This window comes from Sus scrofa, chromosome 8, assembly GCF_054392235.1.
Source record: "Sus scrofa isolate SSC_HxYL_T2T_F1_AM1 chromosome 8, Sscrofa_HxYL_maternal_Yorkshire_Landrace_v2.0, whole genome shotgun sequence".
NCBI classification, from domain to species: domain Eukaryota; kingdom Metazoa; phylum Chordata; class Mammalia; order Artiodactyla; family Suidae; genus Sus; species Sus scrofa.
The window spans coordinates 16,851,108-16,867,358 of NC_139390.1; the positions used below are offsets into that span (position 1 = coordinate 16,851,108).

At 37.7% G+C, this 16,251-nt stretch overlaps 1 protein-coding gene and 1 long non-coding RNA gene across 4 annotated transcripts in view; one reads left to right on the plus strand and one right to left on the minus strand.

Moving 5' to 3' along the window:
• Positions 1-16,251, minus strand: part of LOC146400345 (uncharacterized) — an 82,580-nt gene that overhangs the window by 64,565 nt on the left and 1,764 nt on the right. The window lies entirely within an intron of this gene.
• Positions 1-16,251, plus strand: part of GBA3 (glucosylceramidase beta 3) — a 115,981-nt gene that overhangs the window by 24,688 nt on the left and 75,042 nt on the right. The window contains exon 2 of the mRNA XM_021101070.2: positions 13,391-13,618. Within this exon, the coding sequence (XP_020956729.1) occupies positions 13,391-13,618 (228 nt within the window). The remainder of the gene's footprint in view (positions 1-13,390; positions 13,619-16,251) is intronic.

A 16,251-nucleotide genomic window follows, 5' to 3' on the forward strand; every position in this document is an offset into this window, starting at 1 on the left:
ATAGTTAAAACTCCAAATCCTATTTAAGGTTAAGTCTCTCTCTTAGCTCTCTTGGAGGAGGAGTTGTGGTCTTTTTCCCCCCTGCTTCTCTTATTTCTAGTTGTTTCCCAAAGTTTCTCATCTGGTTGAACCCAGTTGACCTGGTCACAGGCAAGGTAAAGAAAAGGCGAGTTCTTCAGTTGGCTTCACAACATCTGATTTTGGCAGATATTTAGAACTGATTCTTCTTCACAGGGATGCGTCTGTGGCTTCCAGAGACCTCCCCCATGCAGGGCTGTATCCCAGGTGCATGGGAAGCTGTCTCCCCAGCCCATCACTTCCTCTAGTCAGTCAGCCTCAGCTCCCATCTGTTCAGGAAAAGTCTGTTCTACAGCACTTAGCTGCATTAGGATGTTTGTTTTCAGGTTTTTGCCTTTTCTTAAGATAATTTTAATAACACATTTTCCCTCAAAAATCATTCTGCTTTATTCTCTGTTTACTCTAAGATTTAGTTAGAATTAAAAAAAAAAAAAATCCAAGTGGATAGATTGGCTTATTCTTTGGTTGTTAAAAATCTTCCGCTTTCCTTCCCTCTCCCTTCTCTCCTCCCACCTCCTTCCCTTCCTCCCTCTCCACTCCCTCCCTTTCTCCCTCTTTCCTTCCTCCCTTCCTTTCCTCTTTTTGATTTAATTGTCAGAGAATGTAACTGGCATAATTCTAATATTTGTGAATATTTCAAGGTTGTTTGGCAATAATTTTCTATTGCTGAGCACCAGTCTGTTTTTCTCGTTCACCTGTATGTGTATCATATTTATATATACACACATACATACATACATATCTATCAATATGCATAAAGTCATACATAGACACCTATCCATAGAGAATAAACTGATAAACGGATAAACTATGTTAATCAAATTCTTTCTTTCTTTGTAAACTTCTGGAAGAGTATCTCACTGTGTTAATTAAGTTTTCAATATATCCCTGTTAATTAAGCTTTCAATATATCCCTTCATTGGTGGCAGATTTTTTTCTTGTATATTTCAAAACAAACAAAAAACCCCAAAAAACCCATTATTAGATGCAAAAGTTCATGATTACTATAGTTTTGATGGACTATAACTTTTATTAATAGAAGCTTATTACTCTTTGTGTGACGATGCTTTTTCTTTGTATTTATTTTGTATCATATTAATATTACTAAATCTACTTCTTTTTTTATCAGGACTTACATGTACATATTTTTTTCCTCTTAATCTTTACTTTTGTTGAAATAGGACTTTTTCATAGATTTATAATTTTTATGACTAGCAATACTTTTCAACCTTTTTCTGCCATTTCATTTTCAATATCTTTCAAGAAATTTTTATTTTTATTAAAGTGTAGCTGATTTACAGTGTTTTGTTAATTTCTGCTGTACATCATAGTGACCCAGTCATACATATATATATATATATACATTCTTTTTCTCATACTCTCTTCCATCATGTTCCATCCCAAGAGACTGGATATAGTTCCCTGTGCTGCATGGTAGGACCTCATTACTTACCCACTCTAAAAGTAATAGTTTGCATTCTTTTATATCTTCTAACATGATAGTTTCTTTTTGCTTTGTCCGGCCCCTCCTATCTTTTTTACCTCCTCGTTATATTTTTCTTTACTCTTTTTCCTATATCCTGCAGTGTTTCCCAGTGGAGGTACCATTGGCAATTGATCCAGCCATTCCTTGGTGTCTGTGGCTGGCTGCTCTGTACTTAGCAAAATCTCTTTATTGGCTCTGCCACTAAATTTCAGCAGCTTTTGGGTCACTGGGATAAAGGAAACACACACGCACGTTTCCACATGCATCCTTCAGTGACGTGTCCTCCTACCCGTGAACCAGTGCGACTAGCTTGGAGCCTAGGTCTACCATTTTCGTTCTCTTGTGGTTATCTTTATCTTTATCTTTCTAACTTATCTTTTAGGTTTGTCTTCATAACATATGTGCAAATTTTAAAAACTCAGTAATGTGAAACTTATAACACCCAACACCAAAAAAAGATTTTTATGTCACTCCTCTCTGCTTTTTATTTATTTTCCCTCAAACCAACATTTTTGGATCCTTTTACTTTTTCTGGTCTTCACTTCTGTATTTCTAAATAGCATGCCTATACAGATATTATTTGATGTTCTAGTTGAAAACATAACATATTGACTTCCTGTTATGTTAGATTAGGGTTTTTATTTATTTAGTTATTTTTTAGGTCTGGTTACAGCTTCTGCTAACAAAGCAAAATTCTCTTCTCCACTTTTCCAATGTGGTTATGTAACAAATTTTGTTTTAATTATCATGTAGTAAGTTTTATGTCATATTATGTGCAGGTGAGCCTAACATCTTATGATTGAGTTTCTTTTCTCACTTTTTTTTTTTTTTTTTTTTTTTTGTCTTTTTACCTTTTCTAGGGCCACTCCCATGGCACATGGAGGTTCCTAAGCTAGGGATCTAATCTGAGTTGTAGACACTGGCCTATGCCACAGCCATAGCAATGAGGGATCCGAGCCACGTTTGCGGCCTATACCACAGCTCACGGCAATGCCGGATCCTTAACCCACTGAGGCCAGGGATCAAACCCACAACCTCATGGTTCCTAGTCAGATTCGTTAACCACTGCGCCACCACAGGAACTCCTCTCACATGGTTTTTATTTTGCCTGAGAGTTGGTACTTGTCTTTGTTGTTTGTTTGTTTATTTATTTATTTTTATGGCCACTCCCATGGCATATGGAGGTTCCTGGGCCAGGGACTTGAACCACAGGATCTTTTACCCACTGCATCCCAGTGGGAGCTCTTATCTTCGTTATTGTTGGCTTCCTATTCTGTGATTCTCTCACTAATTCATACCTACACTGTCTGCCTGAAATGTAAATTACTTCTCGACATGTTCAAACACATCACATACTTCATCAATTTCTTTTGTTTTTATCTTCTTGGCGATATCCCTTCCGGAACCTTCCATCCTCCTGTGCTATGATAGTGAACTGCATTTCCACATCATATGGTGACTTTTCTTGTCACTTTGGGGGTTCCTGTCCTTTCTGGATTAACTTCAGGCACAGAGCACTGTTTCTAGATCTGAGCATCTTTGCTCCTTACAACTTCAATGTTTCACGTAGAATAGTTGCCAATATCTTAATGAATGCTAGTTGTAAAAATAAACAAATGTTTTCATGTGAAAACGCACCAGGTCTTCATTTATAAATGGCAGTCACTTGAATTTCAAGTAAATAATTTGCAATCACTTACAAATATGGAGGTGGTTTCTCCCTATCTCGGTGAAGCAATGACATAGTAAGCATCGATATTCCTATTTTACGTTAAGTATGCCACACCACAAGCATTTCACTCCGCACACCCTGTTTCCATACGCCATTCTTACTATTGGAGAAACACAGGTAAGTGGGTGAAACATGGCCCCTGCCTTGGCAGGGCTCAAAGTGAAAAGGAGGCAAAAGATATTTTTAAGGATGACTCCATGCTATGTGTTATTCTGTCCAGCGCTATGTGATTGTGGTGGCGAGTCAGAGAATGCTCCTGAGAAAAAATAGTATGGTCGAGTCAGTTTGGGAGTTTTGAAGGAAAAATATGTACATATACACACTCACACCTGTTTAGTTTTTGCTCGATGTGATTTCCTTTGCGCAGAGGACGAGGTCTCTATAGATCTGTCTTCACAAAGGGCATTGTCATGGCAAAAGTGAAAGTGACATGACAGCAGTTGTAGTGATGGCTTCTAAATCAGGAAGCCAAGGGCCCCCCAGACCAAGTTATGCAGATCCAGACACTGGATCTTCATCAAAGACAAGTTTGCCAATATTAGTAGTTTAGAGTGCTTTCTACATGTATGCTCTGGCATCAAGAGCTGGCCACAGAAAGAAGAAAAGAGAGCAACCGGTCACTTTTTGTGCAAATGTAGTGAGTGTTTATTTCATTGAGTCTAAAAGAGAAGAAAACTAACACCTGCTGGACATACACTGTCTGCTGTGTACCTTGATAGACACTTTGGCTGTGGCTCAGTTGATTTTTTTTTTTTTTTTTTTGTCTTTTTGCCATTTCTTGGGCCGCTCCCGCGGAATATGGACGTTCCCAGGCTAGGGGTCGAATCCGAGCTGTAGCCACCGGCCTACACCAGGGCCACAGCAATGCGGGATCCGAGCCTCGTCTGCAAGTACACCACAGCTCAGGGCAACGCCGGATCGTTAACCCACCGAGCAAGGGCAGGGATTGAACCCGCAACCTCATGGTTCTTAGTCGGATTCGTTAACCACTGCGCCACGACGGGAACTCCTCAGTTGATTTTGATGAGAACCCTACAAAGTAGATATTGTACACCCTCTCTACATACAGAGAGTCAAGTAAGAAGTGGAGATAGACCTGAAATGCATCTAGGCCGGCTTTACAGCCTGTGCTCTTTCCACAATTTTTGCAGCCTTAGAAGCCTTCGATATTTAGGTTTATAGGTAATATCAATAATTACTTTTTTGTGGGAATACTTTCCTCATATGGTGAGAATTTGAGAGACGATTCAAATTTCTTCTGAATTATTAAACAAAATACAGGAGCTTATCATTTCATGCCAAAAATATTGCAATAATCTGCTAACTGGTCTTTGGCTTCCTAGTATGTTCTTTCTGCAATTCAGCCCCAGCATTGGCACTTGAACTGCACATATTTTTTTTCCTCATTGGATCCACTGTGATGACTCTTGCTCATCTTTCAACACCTGCGTTAAATGTTTTCTCATGGGCAAATCTATCTGCCTCCCAAAGACAGGAGTAACTCTTGAGTGCTTGCTTCTTGGTTCTCCTGCAGTGTTTTTTACATGATTTTAATACAACTTTTATGTAGTCTGAGACTTTATTTATCTGCTAACAACTAGACTGTGAAGTACTCAAAGTAAAGTGGATAGTGCAGTTATTGGGGGGGAAATGTTTGAAGGTAGAACACAACATTAATTCACAAAAAAAGATTTAATTTTGTCCAAGACTCACCTAAGTTGTACGTAATGAAGGAGTTTAAACTGTTGATGTTGATAAGGGTAAAACTAGTATATCACGTTTTGATATTCATGATATACTAGTTTTACCCTTATCAACATCAAGCATTTAAATATGTTCATGGTATTAAACATGTTTTGATATTCACAGTTATTAGCTACATGAGCTTGGATACCTACTCAGTCTTTATACTTTTGTTCTTCTTCGTATTAGTAGTGCTTCTTCTAAGGATCATCATAAGGAAAAGAATGGGATGGTTCATGAAAGTTGTTGGTATAGGACTAAGAGAGAGCAAATGCTCAGTAAATGGCCTTTACTATGAACAAGAAAATGCATTATAAAGTTTGTTTCTTTGAGAAACAATACAGAAAAAGCATTTATAGTTTATAGGTATAGAATCAAAAAATAAAAATAGGGAACTCATTGTGGCCCAGCAGAAACAAATCTAACTTGTGTCCATGAGGATGTAGGTTTGATGCCTGGCCCTGCTCAGTGGGTGAAGGATATGGCATTGCCATGAGCTGTGGTGTAGGTCACAGAGGCGGCTCAGATCCCGAGTTGCTGTGGCTGTGGGGTAGGCCCGCAGCTGTAGCTCCGATTCGACCCCTAGCCTGGAAACTTCTATGTGCTGCAAGTGCAGCCCTAAAAAACAAAACAAAACAAAAAAAGCCAAAAAACAAAACAAAAAAACCCATAAAAAACAAAAACAACCCCCCCAGTAATATCTGCATAGTCACCATATTTCTAGGACCTTTCTTCGGTAATATCTCCTAACCCCTTTCCCAGAGGTACCCACTAAAATGAACTTTGCATTTATTAATTCCTTGCTTTTCTTTATAATTTCAGCACATGAGCCTATATAGCTGAACAATTTATTATTTAGCCTTACATGTTTTGGACATTATAGAAATGGAAATATATTGTCTATATTTTTTGAAATTTGCTTCTTCCCTCTCAATATTATATTTGGGAAATGCACACATAATGATATATACAAATGTAGTTCATTCATTCTCACTCCTCTATAGTCTTTCCCTGTATGAGTATCTTTTGGTTTATTTATTCATTCATTGATTCATTGTCCTGACTAAAGACATTTGGGCTGTTTCCAGTGTGGGTTGTTGTTGCTATTGTTGCTGCAATCATGGCTGTGCATGTCTCTTGGTCTACATTTGTAGCAACGGGGTATATAGTGGTATGTGAATTAGAGAATTTCAATATGTGTGCTTCTTCAACTTTCCTAAATATTTCCATATAGCTCTTCTACCAGCAGTGTATAAATATTCCTGCTTTGCAACAATCTCTCTTGCTACTGCTCAGCTCTTAAATTTGTGCCAACTGTGTGGTTGTAGAATGGTATCTCATTGTGGTTTTCATTTGCAGTTCCCAGATTTTTAATGATCTCTTACATGTTTTAAAATGTTTACTAGCCCTATGTCTTGCCTTCTGTGAGGGAATTCTTAACATCTTTTGTCCATTTTTTAAGTAGTCTGGCTGGTCTTTTTAATTGAAATATCCAAATATAATTGTGGATTTGTCTCATTTTTTGCAGTTTGATCAGTTTTTGCTTGCGTCATGTATTTTGAGTCTCTGTTATTAGGTGAATAAACATTTAGGATTTTAAGTTCTCTTAATAAAATGATCCCCTTTAATGTTTCGATATGGCTTTCCTTGTGCCTGGTAATGTTCTTGTTCTGAAATCTATCCTAGTATTAATAGATCTCCTCCAGTCTCCTTGGATTAGTGTTAGCATGGTGCATCATCTTTTTCATCCTGTCACTTTTAACTTTCTTTTGTCTTTATCCCTAAGGTTGATTTCATATAGGCAGTATATAACTGAGTCTGGTGTTTTTACCAACCTGATAATCTCGGCTTTTCAATTAGGTTTTTTAGACTCATTTACATTTAATGATACTATTGATATGGTTAGGTTTAAATCTACCACCTTGCTATTTGTTTTTTATTTTGCCCCATCTGTCTTTATTCTTTTCCCCCCTCTTTTTCAGATTATTTTTTATAACTCCATTATATATTCTTTAGCTTATGAGCTACAACTCATAGCTAATTTATTAGCTGTAACTCTTGTTTTTTTTTTTTTTCTAATACATGCATTAACTGATATCATAATTAGTTTTTCATTTTTTTCCCCTAAAGCCGTACCTGTGGCATTTGGAAGCTCCCAGGCTAGTGGTTGAATTGGGTGTGCAGCTGCAGGCCTACACCTGCCCCACAGCGTGCAGCAGTACCAGATCCTTTACCCACTGAGCAAGGCTGAGGATTGAATCTGCATCCTAACGGACCCTATGTCATGTTCTTAACCCACTTAGTCACAATGAGAACTCCAATTTTTTAGTTTTTAATATTTTCTGGTGATCACTTTGATGCTTTCTTTAATCTTAAGCTATTCAAATGTACCTTTGCAGATTACTGAAAAACCAAACTAATGTTCTTTAGTTACTTAATTCTAACATGATTTGTCAGAGATTGCCATTTGTATTTCTCCAACCTTTTGAAATTTATGGAGACTTTATTCATGAACCAGTTTGTGCTCCACTTTCATAATATTTTTGTCTATATGAAAAGAGTATATATATATTTTTTCATTGCAGCATTCATTATTGTGCAGTGACTATGTATCTATTAGCTCAATCTTGTTAATCGTTATCCTGATTCTCTTTTGTTTCAGTTTCTGAGAGAGGTTTTTAGTATCAAGGTTATTCCAAGCACATAAAGTGAGTGGAGGAGTTCTTTCATATATTTTGGAATAATTCATAAAAGAGTAGAGTTTTTGTTTTTAAAAGTTTGACAGAACTTGGGTTAATTAAAACATCCCATCATGGAGGTAGATTCATCAATGACTGTATTTTAAATAGCATGCTTGTATTACTAGTTGTTGAGGATTTTTTTTTTCTATTGTAGTTATAGACTTCTCCCTGTGAAAATGAAGATTTATACCCATTTGCTCACTTTCTCTCCCTCTCCCTTCCCACTTTAACTGCCACCATGCATAACTCCAATACCATAGAGAATGGGAGTCATTGCTACATTGGTACAAAGTTTCAGTTTTGTGTGATGGAAAGAGTTCTGGAAATGGATGGTGATGATTATCCAACCGCATGTGTACAATTAGTGCCTCTGAACGGTACCCTTAAGCTTGGTTAAGATGGCAAGTTTTATGTTATGTGTACTTTACCACAGTTAAAAAATATTCTTGTCAGTTGAGTACACTGAAATGTTTACAGATTGAATGAAGAAGCATGGGTGTGACAGAGGTGAAACAGGATTGATAAAAGTTTGGAAATTTCCAAAGCTGAATCCAAGGTACATGGGGCTTCGCTGTACTATTCTCTCCTATTGTGCATGCTGACAATTCCCTAGTAGATCTTTTAAATTAAAAAAATAAAATTTAAACTAGATATTCTAGTAGTATAATATTCATGAAGAAATTATCTCCCATAGCTTTTGACATGCTCAAATGGACCGGTTACCCCTTGAGTGTCCTGCAAAACTGTGTTATTCTTCTGCTGAATTCCTCATTTCCTGGAGCCTAGATTTTAGTCTTTCTTGATTTACATCATTGTTTTGGAGAAATTTATCCTCCAGTAAGATCAATGACAGAATTTTTTTTCCCCACTATCCATGGGAGAGCTTATATGTCTGCTAAAAGCTTTATCTATTCTCACGCTTCATTAGTGGCTTAAAAGTTGAGTGGTGGTTACATACATTAAGGAGTAACGTCTCTCCTGCAACTTTGAGTCAAGACAGTTGTGTTGTCTCTTTCTTAGGTAGAGCTTGTTTCTTCTTACTCTGGCGCAGTATGTGGAGTCCTTGCGTCATCACACTTATGTGAGCATGTCAATAGAGGCTTCCCATCTTTGGTGAGCTTTAGAAGTTGACTCTTTTCTCCCTTGTCCCATAAGCCATTAAAATGGAAACTCACATCATCTGAGCTTTTCAAGTGCTCTCGGACAAAAACCTGCATCACTGCTCACTCATGCCTCTGAATTACCTCTCTCACTTTGTTTTTGGGTTGTCTAACATCCTGCCAGATTGGTGGCATATTTAAAATTATGTTTCCCATATTTCATCCAGCAATTGCAGTTGCTAGGACAGCTCAGGATATGTAGTCTGCCTGGAAATGTTAGTCTTATTCCTCACAAAGAACAAGCAGACTTTTACTATGTGGACATAATTGCATCTTGAGAAAATCCCCAGTGAACGCATGAATTATTAATTTCACCCGTGTGGGAAGATTTACGTTCAAGTATTAATGAGTACTGGCCACTAAGTATTTTTCTCAAATTTTTAATTATAATGGTTAATTTTCAATTAATGTTCTAGTTCTCATAGAAACAATGTTGCTTTTACATGCTTCATCTCGTGTACAGCTAGAATGAGCTTCTCCATGTAAGTGCATTTCCCTGCTAACTGGCATTTACTTCTTAAGATTGTCAAAACTTGTTTTCAGCACTTCAGATGGAGTGTTTTCCAAAATGTGTGTAAGTCATGTTATGTGCTTCTGAGACTTCATAAATTGAACAGCAGGGGCATCAGTTGAGTCTTCTGCCAGTAGTCAATCGTTATTACTAAGAACGGCATGGTCCCCTGGAAAGACTTGGATTTCAGCATCAGACAGATATAGAGACACACCTTGGTTCTACTGCTCACTAAGAGTGTGATCTTAGGCAAGTCACTTATCAGTGATGTGGTGAAGCTGGCTAGTGCTGCCTCATCAGTGCCTATTGTTAATTTTTCAGCAATTTTATGAGCTTATTCTTAGACACATCCAGCATTAAAAATTCAATTATATGAACTTATAAGTAAATAATTTATAGTAAAAACAAAAGTAATAAATATTCAAAATCATTACTTCCTAATTATTTTTACCGCATTTTGTTATTAGTTATGATCTTGATGTTATTTAGATTGCTCATATCTGTATAGAAGAAATACTATATAAGAATGTGGTGCTGCTCATCTTTTTGCAATTCTGCCTTCAGTGCTATCCCATTGGTTGCTTGAAATTGGGCATGTAGAAGTATTTACACCACAGAAATTGGCAAGTGCTCCAAATCAGTATTTGATTTATTGTTTTATTGATTGTCTGGACCTAAGAAAGTGATAGAGAAAATATTAACAATGCAATAAATGTATGCATGTCATGCTTATAATTGTTGCATTGTGAGCAGGACAAAAAAATCAAGGAAATATTTTTCTAGTGTTTGAAAACTATTATCCAATTCAGCGAAGAAGTTGCTCATGTCACTGATGGATAAGTAAAATTCTGCCACACCTTTGTTATTTTTCCTTTCATTGTTAATTTATACAAAAAATATCTGTCAGCATTCACATGAGTCACTACTCACATTTGTAAGGTTGTATATATAGGTTGGCTACTGATATAAGCATTTGGCAAAAATCTAAATGAGCATTCTGTGCAAATCAATTGGCTATATGTAATTTACAGTAAAGAGAATTGCATATTATTATTTGGAAATTGTGTATCACACATCCTTTATATCAATAACACTTACAATAAACATATGTATACATATATTCAAATATATGTATTTTAACATGTGGCCAGTTGTTAATAGTTACCAGCACACCACTGCCTAAACTCTCTGAGATTTAACTTCTTCGTTTATTGTAAATCATTATCCAAAACTATGAACACACCATGCATGACCAAAATTGTATTTTAGTATTCAAACCTTTTTCACTCTGTGATTGAATACCAGTATTCTTTTTCTCTCTTTCTCTAAAACCCATATATAGACATAACTTGAGAGCCATTCGGTTATATAAAACATTTTGCTTCTATGTTACATGGCTTCAGAGTACAATAATTTTTAATCCTCATGCTTTCTTTGTATGGATCTCTAGTACCCTACCTTGACATCAACTGTCATTTTTGCTTTTTTCAGTCCTTCTTTTAGCAGCCTTTTCTGTCTCCCCATGGTTCTCTCCTATAAATTATAGCTCATGTTGGCTTTTTGTTGGTTTGGAGACTACACCTAATCCTATTAGAATTGTGCACAAAATATGAGTAAGCAGATGCTAAATGAGGACCAAAGGATTTTCCTCTAATTGCTTTGGTTTACTTTACTCTAGCTGTGACCTCCTTTCTTACATAAATGTCATTATGAACTGTTTTAGGGATATAAAAAGGATTGTGGATAATGTAGTCAACAGCCCCTCATATTCCTTTTAGGCAGCTTAAGGAGTGAAACTTACAAGATGCAGACTGCCCTCAGGCTCCTTCCTGTTTCTATTTTCCTCCCTTTTCTCCCCAAAGGCAACCACTAGCCTGAATTGATCATTCCCAGGCACACTTTATATGTCCATCTCATATGTATATGTCTTGAAAAACCATGGGTTGTTTTACATATGTTAAACATGCAAAACATGATAAATGTACTGTATATATGTTTTAAAAATTAATAACATTTATATTTCAGAGTAATTTTAGATTTATAGGAAAATTTAAAGGAAGGTACAGAATTCTTATTTATTCCACTTCCCTAATTTCCCTTACCATTAACATCTGGCATTAGCATGGGATGTTATTATTAAATTAGTTTCATAGTTTATGGGTTTTGACAAATGCCATGTATCCACCACTACAGTATCATATAGAATACAGTCAACCCTTGAACAGTGTGGCATTAGGGGAGCGGACCCACTGCACAGTGAAAAATCTGTGTTCAATTTTAGTAGTTTCACTGTCATAAAAATATCCTGGGCTCTGTGTATTTATTCCTACATACATTCTTTGAATTTTGATTTTTTTGTTCAACATTATAGTTGTGAGGGTGTCTTAGTCCATTTGGACAACAAAAACAAAACACCATAAACTAAGGGGTTTATAAGCAACAAGCATTTATTTCTTTTCTGGATGCTGGAAGTTGGGGACCAGGGTGCCAGCATGACCAGGTGAGGGCTGACTCCTGTATCACAGACCATTTTGTATGTGAAGGAGCTAGGAAGTGCTGTGGGGCATCCTTTTAGGAGCACGATTCTCATTCATGAGGGCTCTAGGATCAGGACTTAAGCATCTCCCAAAGGTCCCACCTCCTAATACCATCACACTGGGCATTAGAATTTCAACATCTGAGTTTGGTGGGACACAGACATCCAGACCAGAGCAGAGGGGTTATCTACACTCTGATTCATTCACGTTAACTGCTGATTAGTGTTTCCTCTCTACAGATAGACCTCAAAATATTTATCTGTTATACTGTTGATAGGACCTAGTTGCTTCCAGAATTTTTGCTGACAGGAAACTTTGCCTCAATAATCTCATATAATCTCTGTGAAAATATGTAAGCATTTCTCCAGGGTGTGCTTTTAGAAATGGAATTAAGGTGTCATGAGATTTTTTAAGCTAATCATTTAAACCATAAAACAGATTCTAAATAACATTTCTATATGAGTAGATATTTCAAATCTAATGTAGTTTTTACTTTCTGTCCCTCTAATGTTTGTGACTCTCTCTCTTATCTCTGGGCTTATTCTGATCCTAGATCCTCTTTTTTTTTTTTTTTTTTTTTTTCCTATTTCCCTCCTACCCCCACCTCCTAGAAATTCACCTTGATGATTCAACATTTCCTTCAGATTTCAGTCTTGAAGTCTCTCAAGAGACTTCTGACTCTTGCCAGTGTCTCCATAAACGACCCTCCCTGGCTTCCCTGTGACATCCCTTATGCCAGCTGCTTTACCATTATTGCATGTAGCTAAGTTCTCCGGGGACAAGAAGCATAGCAGAATTCACCCTGATATCCCCCGAGCTTAGCATAGAGCCTGACTGACACATAGCATGATTTGTTGAATTACGGGAGGTATGAAGGAGTGATTATAGGATGACAGTATCTGCTCAACAATGGCAGGAACTAGCGCCCACCCCACAATGACTGGACCATCTTGTACTCCATTGTCAGATGACAAGAGAATAGGGTTCAAGGTTCCAGGGCAAAGATAAGGTCCTGAGATTGCTTCATGCACCACAAGGACAAGGGATGTCAGTCATGGCCAGGAGAATCGTTCACAAGGAGGAGATGTTTGCAGCTCAGACATGCATAAGCTGAGCCCTGCCTCTGTCTACCAGCTGGGAGATCTTCAGATAATGAACCGTGAAAGCCCGCTCTGCTGTGGCATTATGCAATAATTTTTCATTTGCCACCAGTCAGCTTCAGGGATCAAGGACAGCCGAACACATAACCTGCTCATGCATGTTATTTTCAAGGCATATTTTAAAGTTATAAATATGGCACATTGAGTTAATGAGGGATGTTCTTTTGGCAACAAATATTTACATTCCACATATGCCTCTCGATGTCAAGAGTGTAACCGTTTCATTTTCTTCTTTTTCTCAGGAGGCTGGGATGCAGATGGAAAAGGCCCTAGTGTCTGGGACACATTCACCCATCAGGGAAGAGAGAGAGTTTTCAAGAACCAGACTGGTGATGTAGCTTGTGGCAGCTACACTCTGTGGGAGGAAGATTTGAAATGTATCAAACAGCTTGGATTGACTCATTACCGCTTCTCTCTTTCCTGGTCACGTCTGTTACCTGATGGGACGACAGGTTTCATCAACCAGAAAGGCAAGTGTTTCTTAAAAATAGAAGGTTGCAGCTTTAATTCAAGGTTATTGCTGCAGTCTGGCATAATTAATCCAGTATGCTATGCTGCAGTGTAGCTTTGAAATTCCAAGTTTTTAGACTGATTATAGGATAAATTTTTTGAAATGGGTTTGCATGAGCTTTCTCAGTACTATTCTGGTTTCCCTCAACCAGGGATTTTTATTGGGAGGGGGTGGAAATTGATGGGCAGGATGGGGGTTGATATAAGGGTTTTATTTATGTAAGATGTTATTTGAATATTGACTTGAAGGTGAATTTCCAAAAGTTGTGTATGAACTATTTTCAGTTGTGTTATGCTGTGATGAGTCATGAAAAGCTCTGTAAGAACTTGAGAAGATTCTGAGCATTTCAATGGGAGCTGAATTAGTGGAGCTAATTAATTTGCACAAAGGTTAGCGCTAGAGCCCCTGGAGTCTGTTTACTTGGGATTAAGTGCCAGCCACATTGTTTACTATCTGTGAGAGCAGCTCTTGGATGTCACTTGGTGCCTCAGTTTCTCCACGAGTAGAAAGCGGTACCGTAATACTTCCTACTTCAGGGTGATGTTGGAAGACTAAATGAAACATTCATTTAAAGGGCTTTGCACAGTAGCTGGTATAGCATAAAAGCATTCAATAAGTGTTAGCTATCATTTGTTTTATGCCTTGCAATTAAAGAGATGACTGCCCTATTTGAACACCTATTATTCATGAGATATTTTACATACATCTTCTCTAATGGCCACAAATTAGTGGGGAAGGTAAAATTATCACATTTTACAGAGGTGTATGTTCAAATCCAGGTGTTTCATAAATTTGTATTTTTTGGTGAATCTGAAATTTTAACCTAAACTCTGGCTAACTCCTGCCATAGGACAGGGTTGGAAAACCAATTTTGGCCTGGATCCTGTTTTTGTAAATAAAGTTTTATTGTAAAACTACTGTGCCCATTGTCACATGTAGTCTATGCTGCTTTCCCACCACAATGTTAGAAATGAGTAGATGAGACAAAGGTTGTTTGGCCTGTAAAGCTTGATATGTTTACTATGTGGTCCTTTAGAGGAAAAGTTTTGTAACTCCTGCATGATGATGTAATAACTTCAATTTTTGGTTTTTCTTTTTAAGGCAGCACCTGCAGCATATAGAAGTTCCCTGGCTAGGGGTCGAATTGGAGCTGCAGCCTCCAGCCTATGCCACAGCCTTGGCAACACTGAATCTAAGCTGCATCTGCGAGCTACACTGCAGCTTGCAGCAATGATGGATCCTTAATCCACTGAGCGAGGCCAGGGATCGAACCTGCATCCTCATGAATACTACTCGGGTTTTTTACCCACTGAGCCACAGTGGGAACTCCTATAATGACTTCTTAATAAATAACTTTTATTGCTCCTTTGTTCTGGGACAGATTTCACATTACTCCTAGGTCTGGGAGTAGGTGACGCAGGGGATACTTAAAATTTGCAAAATTTAGAGGGTATGTACTCTCCATATCTCACAATTGCAAGTTTTTTTGTGAAGGCACCTGCTTGCCTCACCGCACTTCCAGCTCAAAGGGCAAACACTGATACTGAGGGGTTATCTGATTTCCTACATAGTCAGAACCACCTGTGATAACAGTTCCCAGGTGAGCTTGTGCACTTGCACCGAAAGGTGGGGTTATCTCTACAATGTGAAACAGAACCACGACTTAGGGACTCATCTGTAGCACATGGCCTTAAAGTGGCCTCCCCCAGATAAGGCCAGCACAAGATTAGCAGGTTCATGACCTGATTCTAAAGACATTCCTGACTAACTTGTTTGTTGGAGGTCTACTTTCTTAGCATCACTCACTAGGTTCATTTTTTGGACTTTGAACAGGAGATAATTTGCTGTTCAGTTTAAAAATTAACTTGTAATTTTCCACCATCTGCACCCTGCCTTTTCTCTGGCACCATCATAATCTTCTAGGTTTTAAAACTGAGAGTAATCTTTGAAATTTTCTCTTTTCTTTGCTTCTTATATCTAATTAGTTGCCAAATATGATCCATTCTCTTTATGCCTTTTTAACATCTCCCCTCCTAGTTCTCTTCTCTGTCTCTGCCCTGGTTTAGGTGTTTATCATTCTCATCAAGGGCTTTTTGATATCCTTGAAGGTCTGTCTACTTCCACCCTCTTTGTCCTTTAATTCTTCGTACAGAATGCCACCACAGCAGTTTTCAAAAAGCTTGGCCCAAGTCATGCTGGCTTGCATCATCTCTTGTTAAACAATCAAAGCAAGATAAAAAATTTTTGAGTCATCAAAACTCCTTCATATATCACTCCAGGTTGTATTTGACTTGGTCTTCACTCACCTCTGAAGCATTCCAGGTTGAAATTCCCCCATGAATGTGGTCCATGCAATTCCTCCACTCAATGCCCTAAGCACCTAAACCACCACTTATTAAACATACTATGCAATTTCCCACATTGTAGAAGTTTCCTTAAGCTCTTCCTCCTGCTTGGAACAGCCTATTTAAAACTCCCAACTATGCTCGCTGAATGTTTATTCTATTGTTAAAGTCTAGCATAAGTGTTTCCTCTTCTTCAAGTCTTTCCTTATTGTATGATTTTTTAAAAAATCTTTTTTAAAAAACAAAT